Source organism: Gekko japonicus, unplaced genomic scaffold, assembly GCF_001447785.1.
Source record: "Gekko japonicus isolate JY-2015 unplaced genomic scaffold, Gekko_japonicus_V1.1 scaffold175, whole genome shotgun sequence".
Classification (NCBI taxonomy): Eukaryota; Metazoa; Chordata; class Lepidosauria; order Squamata; family Gekkonidae; genus Gekko; species Gekko japonicus.
The window spans coordinates 513,590-527,307 of NW_015166425.1; the positions used below are offsets into that span (position 1 = coordinate 513,590).

Below are 13,718 nucleotides of genomic sequence, written 5' to 3' on the forward strand. Positions count from 1 at the left end.
AGCGGTTAAACAAGCAAAATTACGAGAAAAAGCAAACTGTTTAACATTCCTGTGGTTGTGAGAGAGATAAGAAACAGAAAATTATGCTTAAGAAATCGCGAGAATAAGAGAAGGGGAGGAACTGAAAGGGACTAAAAAGGCCGGGTTCCGGGAGTGAAGCAGAGAGAGTGCAACAGAGACGCAGGACTGCGGCTAGACAAGAACCTGGAGGACCGGAAGAAGATCGGACGGCAAATCGACGGACAGGAAGAAGAGGGGGAAGATTGAGAGAGTGACGCCGGAAGGTAAGAAGAGGAGCGATTAAGCGGATGGACAGGAAGTGAAAAGAGAAGAGCCTACTCTGCATTCTAAAACCATAGAGAAAAAAACGCCCGACATTTTTAGGAGGACTAAGTTTTAAAATTCAATTTTTCGACCAGTATTAGACATTTAAAAGAAGTAAACAGAGCGGTTTGGTTAAGCGCATAAAGGGCAATCGAACTGTGTCAGTGGGAGAAGTTTCTTTGAGCTTTCAATACGGATTTAAGACAGAGACCGAGAGCTGCGTCGTTCTCGACCCCGAAAATGACGAAGGCTAAGAATAAAGAATGACAGGCAGCAATGGAAGCTATGGAAAAGAGGATGATGGATGCCATACAAGATTTGGCAAAACATATGGAACATATGGAAGAAGCCCAAGAAAAAAATATGGCCACAATGAAAGAGCTAGTAGTGTCGGAAGTGGCTGACCTTAAGAAAGAGATGGGAGAAATGAAAAAAGAGTTTCAAGGTTCGGCACAGAAATCTGTGGAAATAGAGGGAAAAAACACAAGACATTGACCAGAAAGTGGATACAGTGGTGAAAGAAAATAAAAGGATAGACACAATGATGGAATATAGAGCTATACAGACGTATCTAAGACTGAGAGGGGTGGAAGAGAAAATGGAGGATGACATCCGTAACAGAGTGATTACAGCATTTGCAGAATACTTAAAAGAAGAAGTTGATGACATTGATATTAACTTCGATTTGATTTACAGAGTGAACTCAGCTTATGCACAGCAGAAAAATCTGCCAAGAGATAAGAACATAAGAACATAAGAGACGCCAATGTTGGATCAGGCCAAAGGCCCATCCAGTCCAACACCCTGTATCACACAGTGGCCAGAAATACCAGTGCCATCAGGAGGTCCACCAGTGGGGCCAGGACATTAGAAGCCCTCCCACTGTTGACCCCCCCCAAGCACCAAGATGACAGAGCATCACTTGCCCCAATCTATACCTTGTGGCTAATAGCCACTGATGGACCTCTGCTCCATATGCTTATCTAATTCCCTTTTGAAGCCGTCCATGCTTGTAGCCGCCGCCACTTCCTGTGGCAATGAATTGTTCAGTTACTAACTAAACGAATGAAGGAGATCATACTTAGAAAACAATTCACGGAACCTTTGGAAATGGATGGAAAGAAGATAATAATAATGAAAGAGCTTCCCGGAGTAATCATTCAAGACAGGAAAAAATTTAAGAGACTTACAGACAAATTAAGACAGTTGAATATAAGATATAGATGGGAAATTCCTCAAGGAGTGAGTTTTAACTTCCAAAGCCAAAGACACAAGATCAAGACAGCAGAACAAATGCTCAGATTTATGCATGATAATGCTAATGACTTTGGAGATAAGTAACTGATCAACATGATGGATTACAAATTGATATCATGGAATGTAAATGGACTCAATTCCCCCCAAAAAAGAAAAATTGTAAAACATTGGTGGGAAAACAAAAATGTAACATAATTTGTTTGCAAGAAACTCACATTAAAAAGGAAGATTCTAAATATTCGGTCGCTAAACAACTAGGAGAAGAATTTTGTTCATTGGCAGAGAAAAGGAACAGAGGGACTGTGATATATATCAAAAAGGAATTTGAACCTAAAGAAATTTTTAAGGACAAAGAAGGGAGATATATCGCAGTGGAAATGAACATGCCCCAAAAGAAAACTCTAATTGTGAATATTTATGCCCCAAATGGAGCCAAGGAAATTTTTTTTAAAGACTTGACTCAAGAACTGGATCAGGTAACTTATGACCAAATTGTTTTGTTGGGAGATTTTAGCGGCACGATTAACAACAAATTGGACAGGAAATCGAAGAAGTCAGATTAAATGCTAGGGAAGCTACCAAAAGTTTTTTTTTAATTGACCAAACAAGAGAAACTAGAAGATTTATGGAGAAAATGGCATCCAACAACTAAGGATTACACATTCTATTCAAACAGACATGATTCCTTTTGAAGGATTGATATGATATGGACAACAGGTGATTTAGCTCTAAGAACCCAGAAAGTTGAAATTATGCCGAAAGTAAATTCAGACCACAATCCAATATTATGGACATCAAAAGAAGGGATAAAGAAACCCAGATGGAGACTGAATGAAGATTTGTTGGATCAGCAAGAGATTGTAAATATTATAACTAAGGAAACCAAGTCATTCTTTCAAACAAACTTGACTAATGACATACAAATACAAACAGTCTGGGACGCTTATAAAGCAGTAATGAGAGGGCTATTGATATCATTGAACAGTAGAAAGAAGAAAAAAGAGATTGGAACAACAAACTATGATACTGGAAAGAATTAAAGTAAAGGAGAAAGAGTTGAAGAAAAGACCAGGAAAAAAGAAAATAATCAAAGAGATTCAAATTCTACAAGAGCAATTGAATACATTGATAAACCAGGAAATTTATTGGAACTTGAAGAAGTTACAACAGAAATCATTTGAAGGGGCAAATAAACCAGGAAAAATTTTGGCATGGCAACTGAAGAAAAGACGGGAAAATAAAATAATAAATAAAATAATAGACGAAGATAAAGAAATTGTGGACAATAAGGGAATTAAAAGAGCATTTTTTAAATATTATACAAACCTTTTCCGAAAGAAGTTGATAAGATAAAGATAAAATATGGAAATATTTGGATAAAGTTAAGTTGCCAAAAATTTCAGAGGATATGAAGGTAATGTTAAATAACCCAATTACCAAAGAAGAAATATTAAAGGCAATCCAAGAGGCGAAACTAGGGAAAGCTCCGGGACCAGATGGATTTACAGTAAAAATTTTATAAGAAACTTAAAGAGGAGCTAGTCCCGACTTTTGAACTCTTGTTAAAAGAAATAAGAATAACGGAAAAAGAAGCAACAATTTCACTCATTCCTAAGGAAGCGCAAGATTTGACAAATGTAAAAAATTACAGACCAATTTCTCTTTTGAACAATGATTACAAACTGTTTGTGAAAATTATATCGGAGAGACTTAAGATATATTTGAAAGATGTTATTGGAGAAGAACAAGCCGGTTTTTTGCCTAATAGGCAGATAAAGGATAATTTGAGAGTGGTGGTGGGTGCAATTGAGTATTATGATAAACATCCAGAAAAAGAGGTGGGTTTTTTCTTTGTAGATGCAGAAAAAGCCTTTGACAATTTAAATTGGGACTTTATGAATGGTATGATGGAAAAAAGTGACATTGGAGAATCATTTCGAAACATAATTGAGGCAATTTATTCAGAACAAAAGGCAGCGTTAGTAATTAATACAGAGATGACAGACCATTTTAAAGTTGAAAAGGGGATGAGGCAAGGATGTCCTTTGTCCCCGTTGTTATTCATATGGATACTGGAAGTACTACTGGGACAGATCAAGGATGACAAAGAAATTGAGGGCTTAACCAACAAAGGATTTTCATATAAATATAGAGCTTTTGCAGACGATGTCATGATTATGGTGGAAGATCCTATACAGAATTTACCATTGCTTATGGAGAAAATTAAGCAGTTTGGAGACTTAGCAGGTTTTTATGTGAATAAAAACAAGTCCAAGTTGATGTGTAAAAATATGACCAGTGGTAAGCAGGAGGAGCTGCAGAGGGTGATACAATGCGAAGTTGTTAAAAAGACTAAATATCTAGGTATTGATTTGACAATGAAGAACATAGACTTATTCAAAAATAACTATGACAAACTTTGGTCCCAAATTAGGCAGGACATGAAAAAATGGGAGACACTAAATTTGTCACTCTTGGGAAGAATATCGGTGGTTAAAATGAATATTTTGCCACGTGTGATGTTTTTCTTTCAGACAATCCCAATAGTGAGAGATGTAAAGATTTTAAACGCTTGGCAAAAATAAATTTCAAAGTTTGTATGGGCCGGGAAAAAACCAAGGATTAAGATGAAGATTTTATGTGATGCAAAAGAAAGAGGTGGATTTAAATTACCAAATTATATCATGATGCTGTTTGTTTAACCTGGTTGCAACAATGGATTATGTTAGACAACAGAAAACTGTTGGCATTAGAAGGACATGATTGTAAGTTTGGTTGGCATGCCTATTTGTGGTATGGGAAAACGAAAATGGATAGTTTTTTTAAGCACCATTATATCAGAAGAACATGGATTAAGTATAAAAGGTTTTTCTCTGAAGAGAGACCACTATGGATAGTTCCAGCAGAGGTGATAAAACCTTTTTCGATACACAGAGGAGAGGATTGGTTGCAATATAAAGACATCTTGCAGACTGCGGGAAAGACGTTTGAAATGAAAGCAGAAGAAGATTTAGACTTTAAGTATGGTTGGTTACAATAGAGACAGATTCAAGACTTGTTTAAAACAGATAAAAAAACTTTTGGGTTTAGGAATGAATATTATGACATTGAGAAACTATGGCTGGGCGGGGGCAAAAAGTTGATATCTAAAATGTATAAGATATTGTTACAATGGTATACATGTTGGAAATGTAAAAAGATAGAAGGTTCATTTTATCATATGTGGTGGACATGTGAGAGGGCAAAAATCTTTTGGAATGAAGTTCATGCTGAAATGGAGAAAATTGTGAAATGTAAGTTTAAGAAAGAACCAGAAATATTACTTTTAGGACTTAAAATGGAGGAAGTTAATATGACAAAAAGGACATTGATGTGGTACATGATTACAACTGCCAGAATGACTTATGTGCAATGCTGGAAGCAGGATAGAATTCCTGAAATAGAAGAATGGATAAAGAAATTGTTCTTTATGGTAGAAATGGATAAAATAACAAGGAAGCTTAATAATTTGGACGCGGAAGAGTTCTTTGAAGATTGGAAAGACTTTAAAGAATATTTAGAGAAATATTGGGATGTTAAGAACAATTTAATTTGCTTTGATAATTATTGAAGGTAGATGACAATAGAAAAAAGCGAAGGAGCATCCACCACCTCCCGAGGCAGACTGTTCCACTGCTCACCCACTCTTACAATTAGGACGTTTCTCCTGATATTCAGCCGGTAAGGACTCCCTTGTAATTTCCACCCATTAGATCTAGTCTTGCAATTGGGAGCAAGAGAGAATAGATCTGCTCCATCTTCTACATGACAGCCCTTCAAATACTTGAAGACTGCAATCATGTCCCCTCTAAGCCTTCTCTTTCCCAGGCTAAACATACCCAACTCTTTCAGCCTTTCCTCGCAAGACTTGGATTCCAACCCTCTCACCATCCTGGTTGCCCTCTTCTGGACACGCTCGAGCTTGTCAACACCTTTCCTAAAATGTGGTGCCCAAAACTGGTCCTGGATGCCTCCTTAACTCTGGAGGCCCAGGGCATGAATATTGCCAAACTGGCGGTTTTCCATCTTTGCCAAGCGGATTAGCCCCTTTCCTGTCGCGCCCTTGACCTAGCCACAGGAACCCCTGCGGCGGTCACCTCCAGACTAGACTACTGTAACTCCCTCTACGCTGGCCTTCCCTTGAGACTGATCCAGAAACTCCAGCTGATCCAGAATGTGGCGGCACGAGTCCTAACAGGAACATCACGGAGGGCACATATACAACCCATGCTGCCCCAGCTACACTGGCTTCCGGTGGAGTACCAAGTCAGGTTCAAGGTGCTGGGACCAGCGTATCTTCGGGACCATCTCCTCTGGTATGTCCCCGGGAGAGCATCACGCCCTACTGAGAGTAATCTGCTGGTCATCCCTGGCCCCAAAGACATCCGGCTGTCCTCGACCAGAGCCAGGGTCGAGAAGGTGGAACCAACCTGGAAGAACTCTCTGCCAGCTTCCATCAGGGCCCTGCGGGACTAAATGGAATTCCGCAGGGCCTGTAAGGACAGCGGCGGGTTTCCATCATAGCTGGCACCATACTCTTTACTTTGCTTTTTTTCATCTTGCCCGCTTCAGCCTCCTCTTCAACCTGCCCTTGAGATGGAAGAACAGGCCAGAGCAGGTTTTAGATTAAATTATAGGTCCCATTCAATGCGCCCTATAAGGCAGGGGTGGCCAAACTGGCTCAGCGTAAGAGCCACAAAAAAAATAAATAAACGTCAGATGTCTGAGAGCCACAAGACAGGAACAGATATGGCACACACGTTTTTGTTGAAAAATATGCAGATTAGCTTTTTTATTAACATTAAACAAGGCTGCCAAAAATAAAAGCAGAAGGGGTAAAGACAGATCTTCATAATGATATTTATTTGTCCAGTGATATGTATTTGTTTATTAATGATATTTATTTGTCAGAGAGAGAGAGAGAGAGGTGGAAAGAAAGAAGGAAAGAGGTGGAAAGAAAGAGAAAGAGAGAAACAAAGAGAGCAAATGGAAGAGAAGGGAGGGAAGGAAGGAAGGAAGGGGGGAGGGAGGGAGGGAGGGGAGGAAGGAAGGAAGGAGGGAAGGGAGGAGGGAGGGAGGAGGGAGGGAGGAAGGAAGGAAGGAAAAGCTTCCCCAGCCACCCTGCCAGGAGCTGCACAACATGTGTGAAAGAGCCACAAGTGGCTCCCAAGCCGCAGTTTGGCCACCCCTGCTCTAAGCTGTGGAGTCTTGTGAGCAAAAATTTGTGAGCTACTGGCTCTGGCAGTTGTGAGCCGGCGATTTGGCTGCTGCATGAATCAGTTTGCCCTGGAGCCCTCCTTCCTGAGCTAAGGCAAAAATGTGTGAGCTGGAGGCTAAAAAACTGAGCTGGCCCACACTAACTCAGCTTAGAGGGAACACTGGTGCCATCTGAAGACTGTGAAATTTTTTTGTGACTAATTGGTGTCAGATTTCAAATTGTATTTTGGATGTTAATTTATTGTAAATCGCCCAGACTCAGGGATGGGGCGATTCAGAAATTTAAATAACAACAACAGCAGCAACAACAGTATGTGCAAAAACATGCCATGTGCTTTGAGCTAGGCAATCGCAGCAGTCCAGGCGTGGGGGAGCCTGATTTCCCATGGCCGAGCCTCTGTCAGTACAGGGGAGGTGGCACCAGGGGGAGGGGACACCAGGGGGTCTCTCCAGCCAATGAGCCATCTGCGTGTGACCACGTGATCCTCCTCCAATCTCCTCCTCCTCCTCTTCCAGGCAACGTCCAGACTCGACTGCAGTCGTGGAGGCGGCACAACCACCCCTTCTCGCTGTCCTTCCTGGATGCCGTGCTGGCTTCCGTCGGGGTGGGCGAGATGCACAAGGCGATCGCCCTCTTCCTGGAGACGGTGGCCGGACAGCCCAACCCGGCCTACGTGCAGAGGTATGGCTTCTCTCCTCCAGCCCCCGACCGCCAAGGAAGAGAGCAACCTGGCGCAACCCCCATGCAAATGGATTATGAGCATCTGCTTTGGGTGTGGGGTGGGAAGCGTACTGGGAAGATGGGTCAGAGATGGGCAACACCGGTCGACGTGATAGGCCGAGGGCCTTCCGGTGTATGAGGCATCTTAAGTCTGGTCGTCAGGGGTATAATGGAGAAGGGAGCTGTGGTGGCTGAGTCGTAGGAGCGCGTGTTTTAGAACCCAAGTGCGCAGACAGAAAGGGAAAGACCTTGCCTTAGATCAGGGGTTCCCAATCTTTTTCAGCCTGCAGGCGTCCTTGGAATTCAGACACAAAATGGCGGCCACGGGAGGCGGAGCCAACCACAAAATGGCGGCCACGGGAGGTGGAGCCCACCACAAAATGCCGGCCATCATTTACCTTCATTCACACAAGTGAAGGCCCTTGTCCTGTGGTGATCAGTTTTCCACAATGTTTTTTTTTAAAAAAAAAACCCTTGCACAGCCAATCAGGAGCCTTGCTGGGCAAAAGCCAGGAAAGTGAGTGCCAGGAAAGACCGGCCGCAGGTGCCACGGCTGGCACAGGCTCCACGTTGGGGGCCACTGCTCGAACACGTGAGAGTTCACAGTGTGAAGGCAGGTGGGCCAGGGGTTGGTGCTTGCCCTAAGGTGGGTTTGTGTGCACTTGATGCAGCGCCACTTGTATTCATTTTATTTTTGAGATTTTTTATTCCGCACCTCCCCAGAACGGGCTCAGGGCGGATCACCAGAAACATGGGGAGTGTCCTCATGCTGTATGTGGGAGGTCCCAGATGTAACTCCTCCCATTTCCAGCTAAAGTATCTTGGGCGGGAGATGCTGGGGAGAGGACCAAGGAGTCCAGAGAGGTCTGTATTTTAGTGGGGCCGTGGCTCAGAGCCTCTGCTTGGCGTGCAGAAGGTCCCCGGTTCAATCCCCGGCAGCTCCCGTTAGAAAGCACCAGGCAGAAGGTGATGTGGAAGGCCTCCGCCTGAGACCCTGGAGAGGGGCTATATCTCAGTGGTAGAAGTTCCCCTTTGCATACAGAAGGTCCCCGGTTCAATCCCCGGCAGCTCCCGTTAGAAAGCACCAGGCAGAAGGTGATGTGGAAGGCCTCCGCCTGAGACCCTGGAGAGGGGCTATATCTCAGTGGTAGAAGTTCCCCTTTGCATACAGAAGGTCCCCGGTTCAATCCCCGGCAGCTCCCGTTAGAAAGCACCAGGCAGAAGGTGATGTGGAAGGCCTCCGCCTGAGACCCTGGAGAGGGGCTATATCTCAGTGGTAGAAGTTCCCCTTTGCATACAGAAGGTCCCCGGTTCAATCCCCGGCAGCTCCCGTTAGAAAGCACCAGGCAGAAGGTGATGTGGAAGGCCTCCGCCTGAGACCCTGGAGAGGGGCTATATCTCAGTGGTAGAAGTTCCCCTTTGCATACAGAAGGTCCCCGGTTCAATCCCCGGCAGCTCCCGTTAGAAAGCACCAGGCAGAAGGTGATGTGGAAGGCCTCCGCCTGAGACCCTGGAGAGGGGCTATATCTCAGTGGTAGAAGTTCCCCTTTGCATACAGAAGGTCCCCGGTTCAATCCCCGGCAGCTCCCGTTAGAAAGCACCAGGCAGAAGGTGATGTGGAAGGCCTCCGCCTGAGACCCTGGAGAGCCGCGGCCAGTCTGAGGAGACAATCCTGACCTCAATGGACCAGTTCAGTATAAGGCACTTCACGTCTTCATGAGAGCTGCTGCTGCTGCTCCGAGCCGATAGCAGGCAGGCTGCGTCGATAAGGCTCGGACTCAATACGTCCTCCTCCTCTGACGAGTCTTAATACGAGCCCCGTTCCCTCTTCTGTGTCCCTCCAGGAGCGTTTACCGGGAGATCCTCTTCCTCAAGCTGGCGGCGCTGGGCAGAGACCACGTCGACATTGGTAAGGGGAGGGGAACGGGGGCAGGGAATCTCCCACCCCCTGTAAGGGTGGGAGGGCTCAAACCGGCGCTGACTTTGCTTCCTTCCACCCTGGGGGTGCCCAAACACGGCGGCCGTTTGGGAGCAGAGCTGTCGGACTGAACAGCTTGTCTGTTTCCCTTTCTATCCAGAGCCGGTTTGGTGTCGTGGTTAAGTGCGCGGCCTCTAATCTGGGAGAATTGGGTTTGATTCCCCACTCCTCCACTTGCACCTGCTGGATGGCCTTGGGAAAGCCGTAGCTCTGATAAGAGCTGTCCTTGAAAAAGAGCAGTTTGTGTCAGAGCTCTCTCAGCCCCATCCGCCTCACAGGGTGTCTGTTGTGGGGAGGGGGAGGAGTTTGTAAGCCGCTCTGAGACACCTTCGGGTAGTGAAGGGCAGGGGACAAATCCAATCTCCTCCTCCTCTTCTTCTTCCTCCTCCTCCTCCTCCTCCCTGTGACATGGGCAGGAGAGTTGCGGGTGTGGGGGGAGCCAGCATGGTGTAGTAGTTAGGGTGTCGGCCTACAGTCTGGGAGATCCGGGTTGGAGTCCCCGTTCTGCCTTGGGCCAGCCACACACTCTCAGCCTCACCTACCTCGCAGGGTTGTTGTGAGGATAAAAGGGGGGGAAGGATAAAACAGGTTCTCCATGGATAAGCTTTTGGCCCGGATCCTCTTGTATCAGTGGCGGAGGGGGAACGTTGGGTCTTTTTGTACCGAGTGGCTGCCTGCAGTCAGCTGCCATGGCAGGATAGGTGGGCGGGTCTCGGGGATCGTGTGTGTATTGGGAGTTGGGTGGGTGTGGCTTCTGGCCCCGCCCTCTCCCCCAGCCCGTCACAATTCCTGCCGCATAGGACAAACCCAGGTAAGTCTCCCCATTGGGGAGGAAAGCTGGGCATAACCAAAGTAAATAAATAAGTAATATTCCTTTTCCAAGTGGGGAGAGAAGAAGAGGAGATTGGATTTATACCCCGCCCTTCACTGCCTGAAGGAGTCTCAGAGCGGCTTACAAACTCCTTTCCCTTCCCCTCCCCACAACAGACACCCTGTGAGGTGGGCGGGGCTGAGAGGGCTCTCTCGAGGACTACTTGTGAGAGAAAAGCGCCGAGAGAACTTGTAACTGACCCAAGGCCGCACCAGCAGCTGCATGTGGAGGAGTGGGGAATCAAACCCGGCTCTCCCAGATTAGAATGCGCGCCCCTAACCACCACACCAAACTGGCTCTGCTCAGGTTGCAGAACTTTCACTGGGCCGCCGCCTCTCACAGTTCTGGAGGTGGGACACACTTCTGAACACTGATGTTTGGACCGAACACTGCAAGCCATTCAGAGTTTTCCACGTCGCTGGGAGTAAGCTAGACTCCTGGGAATCAGTGTGAGAACAGGACAGTGCTCTGCTCTGGTCTGTCTTCTCACAGTGGGAGGAGGAGGGAGGACGCAGGGAATAGGGCGAGCCAGAGCTGTCTTGGCCACACCAAGAGTTTGAGCCTTACCTCCCGCCTGCCAGAGAATCGTGCCCTGACATTTACAAGCCACTACCCTAGTAGGCGGAGCTGCGGTGGCTCAAGTGGTTAAGACGCTGAACTGCAGGCTGTGGAAGGTCAATAGTTCAGCGGTTCAAGACCCGGGTGCGGCAAGACAGGGTGAGCTCCCATCTCTAGTTCCAGCTCCTGCCAACCTAGCAGTTCGAAAGCAAGAAATTGCAAGTAGACAAATAGGGACCACTTCGGTGGGAAGGTAACAGCGTTCCGTGCGCCTTGGTGTTTAGCCATGCCGGCCACATGACCACGGAAACGTCTTCGGACAGCGCTGGCTCTTCGGCGTTGAAACGGAGATGAGCACCGCAACCCTAGAGTCGGATTCGACTGGCTTTCGAGCAAGGGAACCTTTACCTTTTTTTACCCTAGTAGGCACTATCCACACTTTCATCTTCACAGCCCTGAGGTCTAAAAATGGGAGGGGGGGGGGTTCGGTGTAAAGCGAAAACCGAAATTCTCAAAACGCTTCAGTTTCAAATTCTGGGGCTTCCCCACCTTCCGCGTGGCACTGCAAAACCTGCCCTGGGGCCAAACTGGTGGCCTTACCAACACCTCCCTTTCTCTTGTTTGGTGCAGTGGTTAGGAGCGCAGATTCTAATCTGGGAGAACCAGGTTTGAGTCCCCACTCATCCACGTGCAGCTGCTGGTGTGACTTTGGGTCAGTCATGGCTCTCTCAGGGCTGTTTTCTCAAGAGCAGTCCTTGAAAGAGCTCTCTCAGCCCCACCTAACAGGGTGTCTGTTGTGGGGAGGGGAAGGGAATGGAGATTGTAAGCCGCTCCGAGACTCCCCTGGGTAGTGAAGGGCGGGGTATAAATCCAAGCTCCTCCTCCTCCTGCTTCTTCTCTGTCTTCCTTCTCTTTACTGAGTTTTGGCCACTGTGTGACACAGAATATTGGACTAGACGGGCCATTGGCCTGATCCAACATGGCTTCTCTTATGTTCTTAAGAGCCAAGGTCCATGAGTGGCTATTAGCCACCAGGTCTAGATAGAACACTCTGTCTGGGGCAAGTGATGCTCTGACTTCTTGGTGCTTGGGGGGGCAACAGTGGGAGGGCTCCTGGAGTTCTGGCACCGCTGGTGAGCCTCCTGATGGCCCCCTGGGTTTTGGCCACAGTGTGACACAGAATGTTGGACTAGACGGGCCATTGGCCTGATCCAACATGGCTTCTCTTATGTTCTTAAGAGCCAAGGTCCATGAGTGGCTATTAGCCACCAGGTCTAGATAGAACACTCTGTCTGGGGCAAGTGATGCTCTGACTTCTTGGTGCTTGGGGGGGCAACAGTGGGAGGGCTCCTGGAGTTCTGGCACCGCTGGTGAGCCTCCTGATGGCCCCCTGGGTTTTGGCCACAGTGTGACACAGAATGTTGGACTAGACGGGCCATTGGCCTGATCCAACATGGCTTCTCTTATGTTCTTAAGAGCCAAGGTCCATGAGTGGCTATTAGCCACCAGGTCTAGATAGAACACTCTGTCTGGGGCAAGTGATGCTCTGACTTCTTGGTGCTTGGGGGGGGGCAACAGTGGGAGGGTTTCTGGAGTTCTGGCCCCGCTGGTGAGCCTCCTGATGGCCCCCTGGGTTTTGGCCACAGTGTGACACAGAATGTTGGACTAGACGGGCCATTGGCCTGATCCAACATGGCGTCTCTCACGTTCTTATCTTCCACAGTGGACTTCGATAAGAAGTACAAGTCAGCCTACTCCAAGCTAGCCAGCAGCCTGGGCAAGGAGACCCTGAAACAGCAGCGGGCGCAGCCGCTCACCTCCAAAGCCATCGACTGCCGCAAGAGCTTCGGCGCCAACCTGGAGTGCTAGCAGGGGGACCGCCGTCTCTGCATGATGCCTGCCCGCCCCTGCCCGGCACGGTTCCTGCCGCATAGGAATAACCCCGGACAGAACTGGAAATCATACCAAATTGCGGGGGGGGAGGGACGGGGGACAAGAGCGCCAGCATCGCCCTCCCGTGACCGGTGCCATGTGGGGAGGCTGCTCTCCCGGGTGGGGATGTCCGGGGCCTCCGCCCCCCCTAGGGGGTAGGGAAACAGGGCCGAGCAGGTCCTCCTAGGGCCAGCGGTTCTGCATGGATCTGTTTGCCCCGACCCTGTTATATCAGTGGCAGAGGAGGGACGTCAGGCCTTTTGAGTACCAAGTGGTTGTCTGCGGCCAGCCGCCGCGGCAGGATGGGTGGGCGGGTCTCGGGGATCACGTGTACATCGGGGGTTGGGTGGGTGTGGCTTCTAGCCCCGCCCTTCCCGGCCCAGCACTGCACTCTGCACGTGCATGCCACGCCCGGACCCCGCCCCTTCCCGCACACCCCCGACCCAGGTCACTCCCTAGAGTCGTCTATTTTCGTGCAGTGTTATTCCCGGAAGGTGGTTGGCCGGCCATCTGTTTATAACATCGCCCCCCCCCCTCCGATCCGATCCCCCGTCCCCGATCACGGCCAAGTTAATTTGGGAGCGGGCAGCCCTCCCCGCTCCCCCACCGAAGTTGGTTTATTTTTTTACCAGTCAGTGTTCAACGGAAAGGAAAGGAAAGCTATTTTATAATTTATTTATTATCGAACCCTTCTTTTTTGTTTGTTTGTTTTTCGGCGTCTGTCCTCACCCTCGTTGCTTGTGCTGAAACCCGAAAGACGGCCAGCTCGATAAGTGGTAAATGGTGTGTGGGGGGGAAGCCACCGCCCTCTTCACTCAACT

General features: G+C 47.9%; 1 protein-coding gene across 2 annotated transcripts in view; it reads left to right on the forward strand.

Moving 5' to 3' along the window:
• Positions 1-13,704, forward strand: part of DENND4B (DENN/MADD domain containing 4B) — a 97,501-nt gene extending 83,797 nt beyond the window's left edge. For both annotated transcript variants that reach the window (XM_015411748.1, XM_015411749.1), the window contains 3 exons: positions 7,354-7,519; positions 9,403-9,467; positions 12,689-13,704. In XM_015411748.1, coding sequence (XP_015267234.1) covers positions 7,354-7,519; positions 9,403-9,467; positions 12,689-12,834 — 377 coding nt within the window. In that variant the 3' untranslated portion in view covers positions 12,835-13,704. The remainder of the gene's footprint in view (positions 1-7,353; positions 7,520-9,402; positions 9,468-12,688) is intronic.
• The last annotated feature ends 14 nt before the right edge of the window (positions 13,705-13,718 follow it).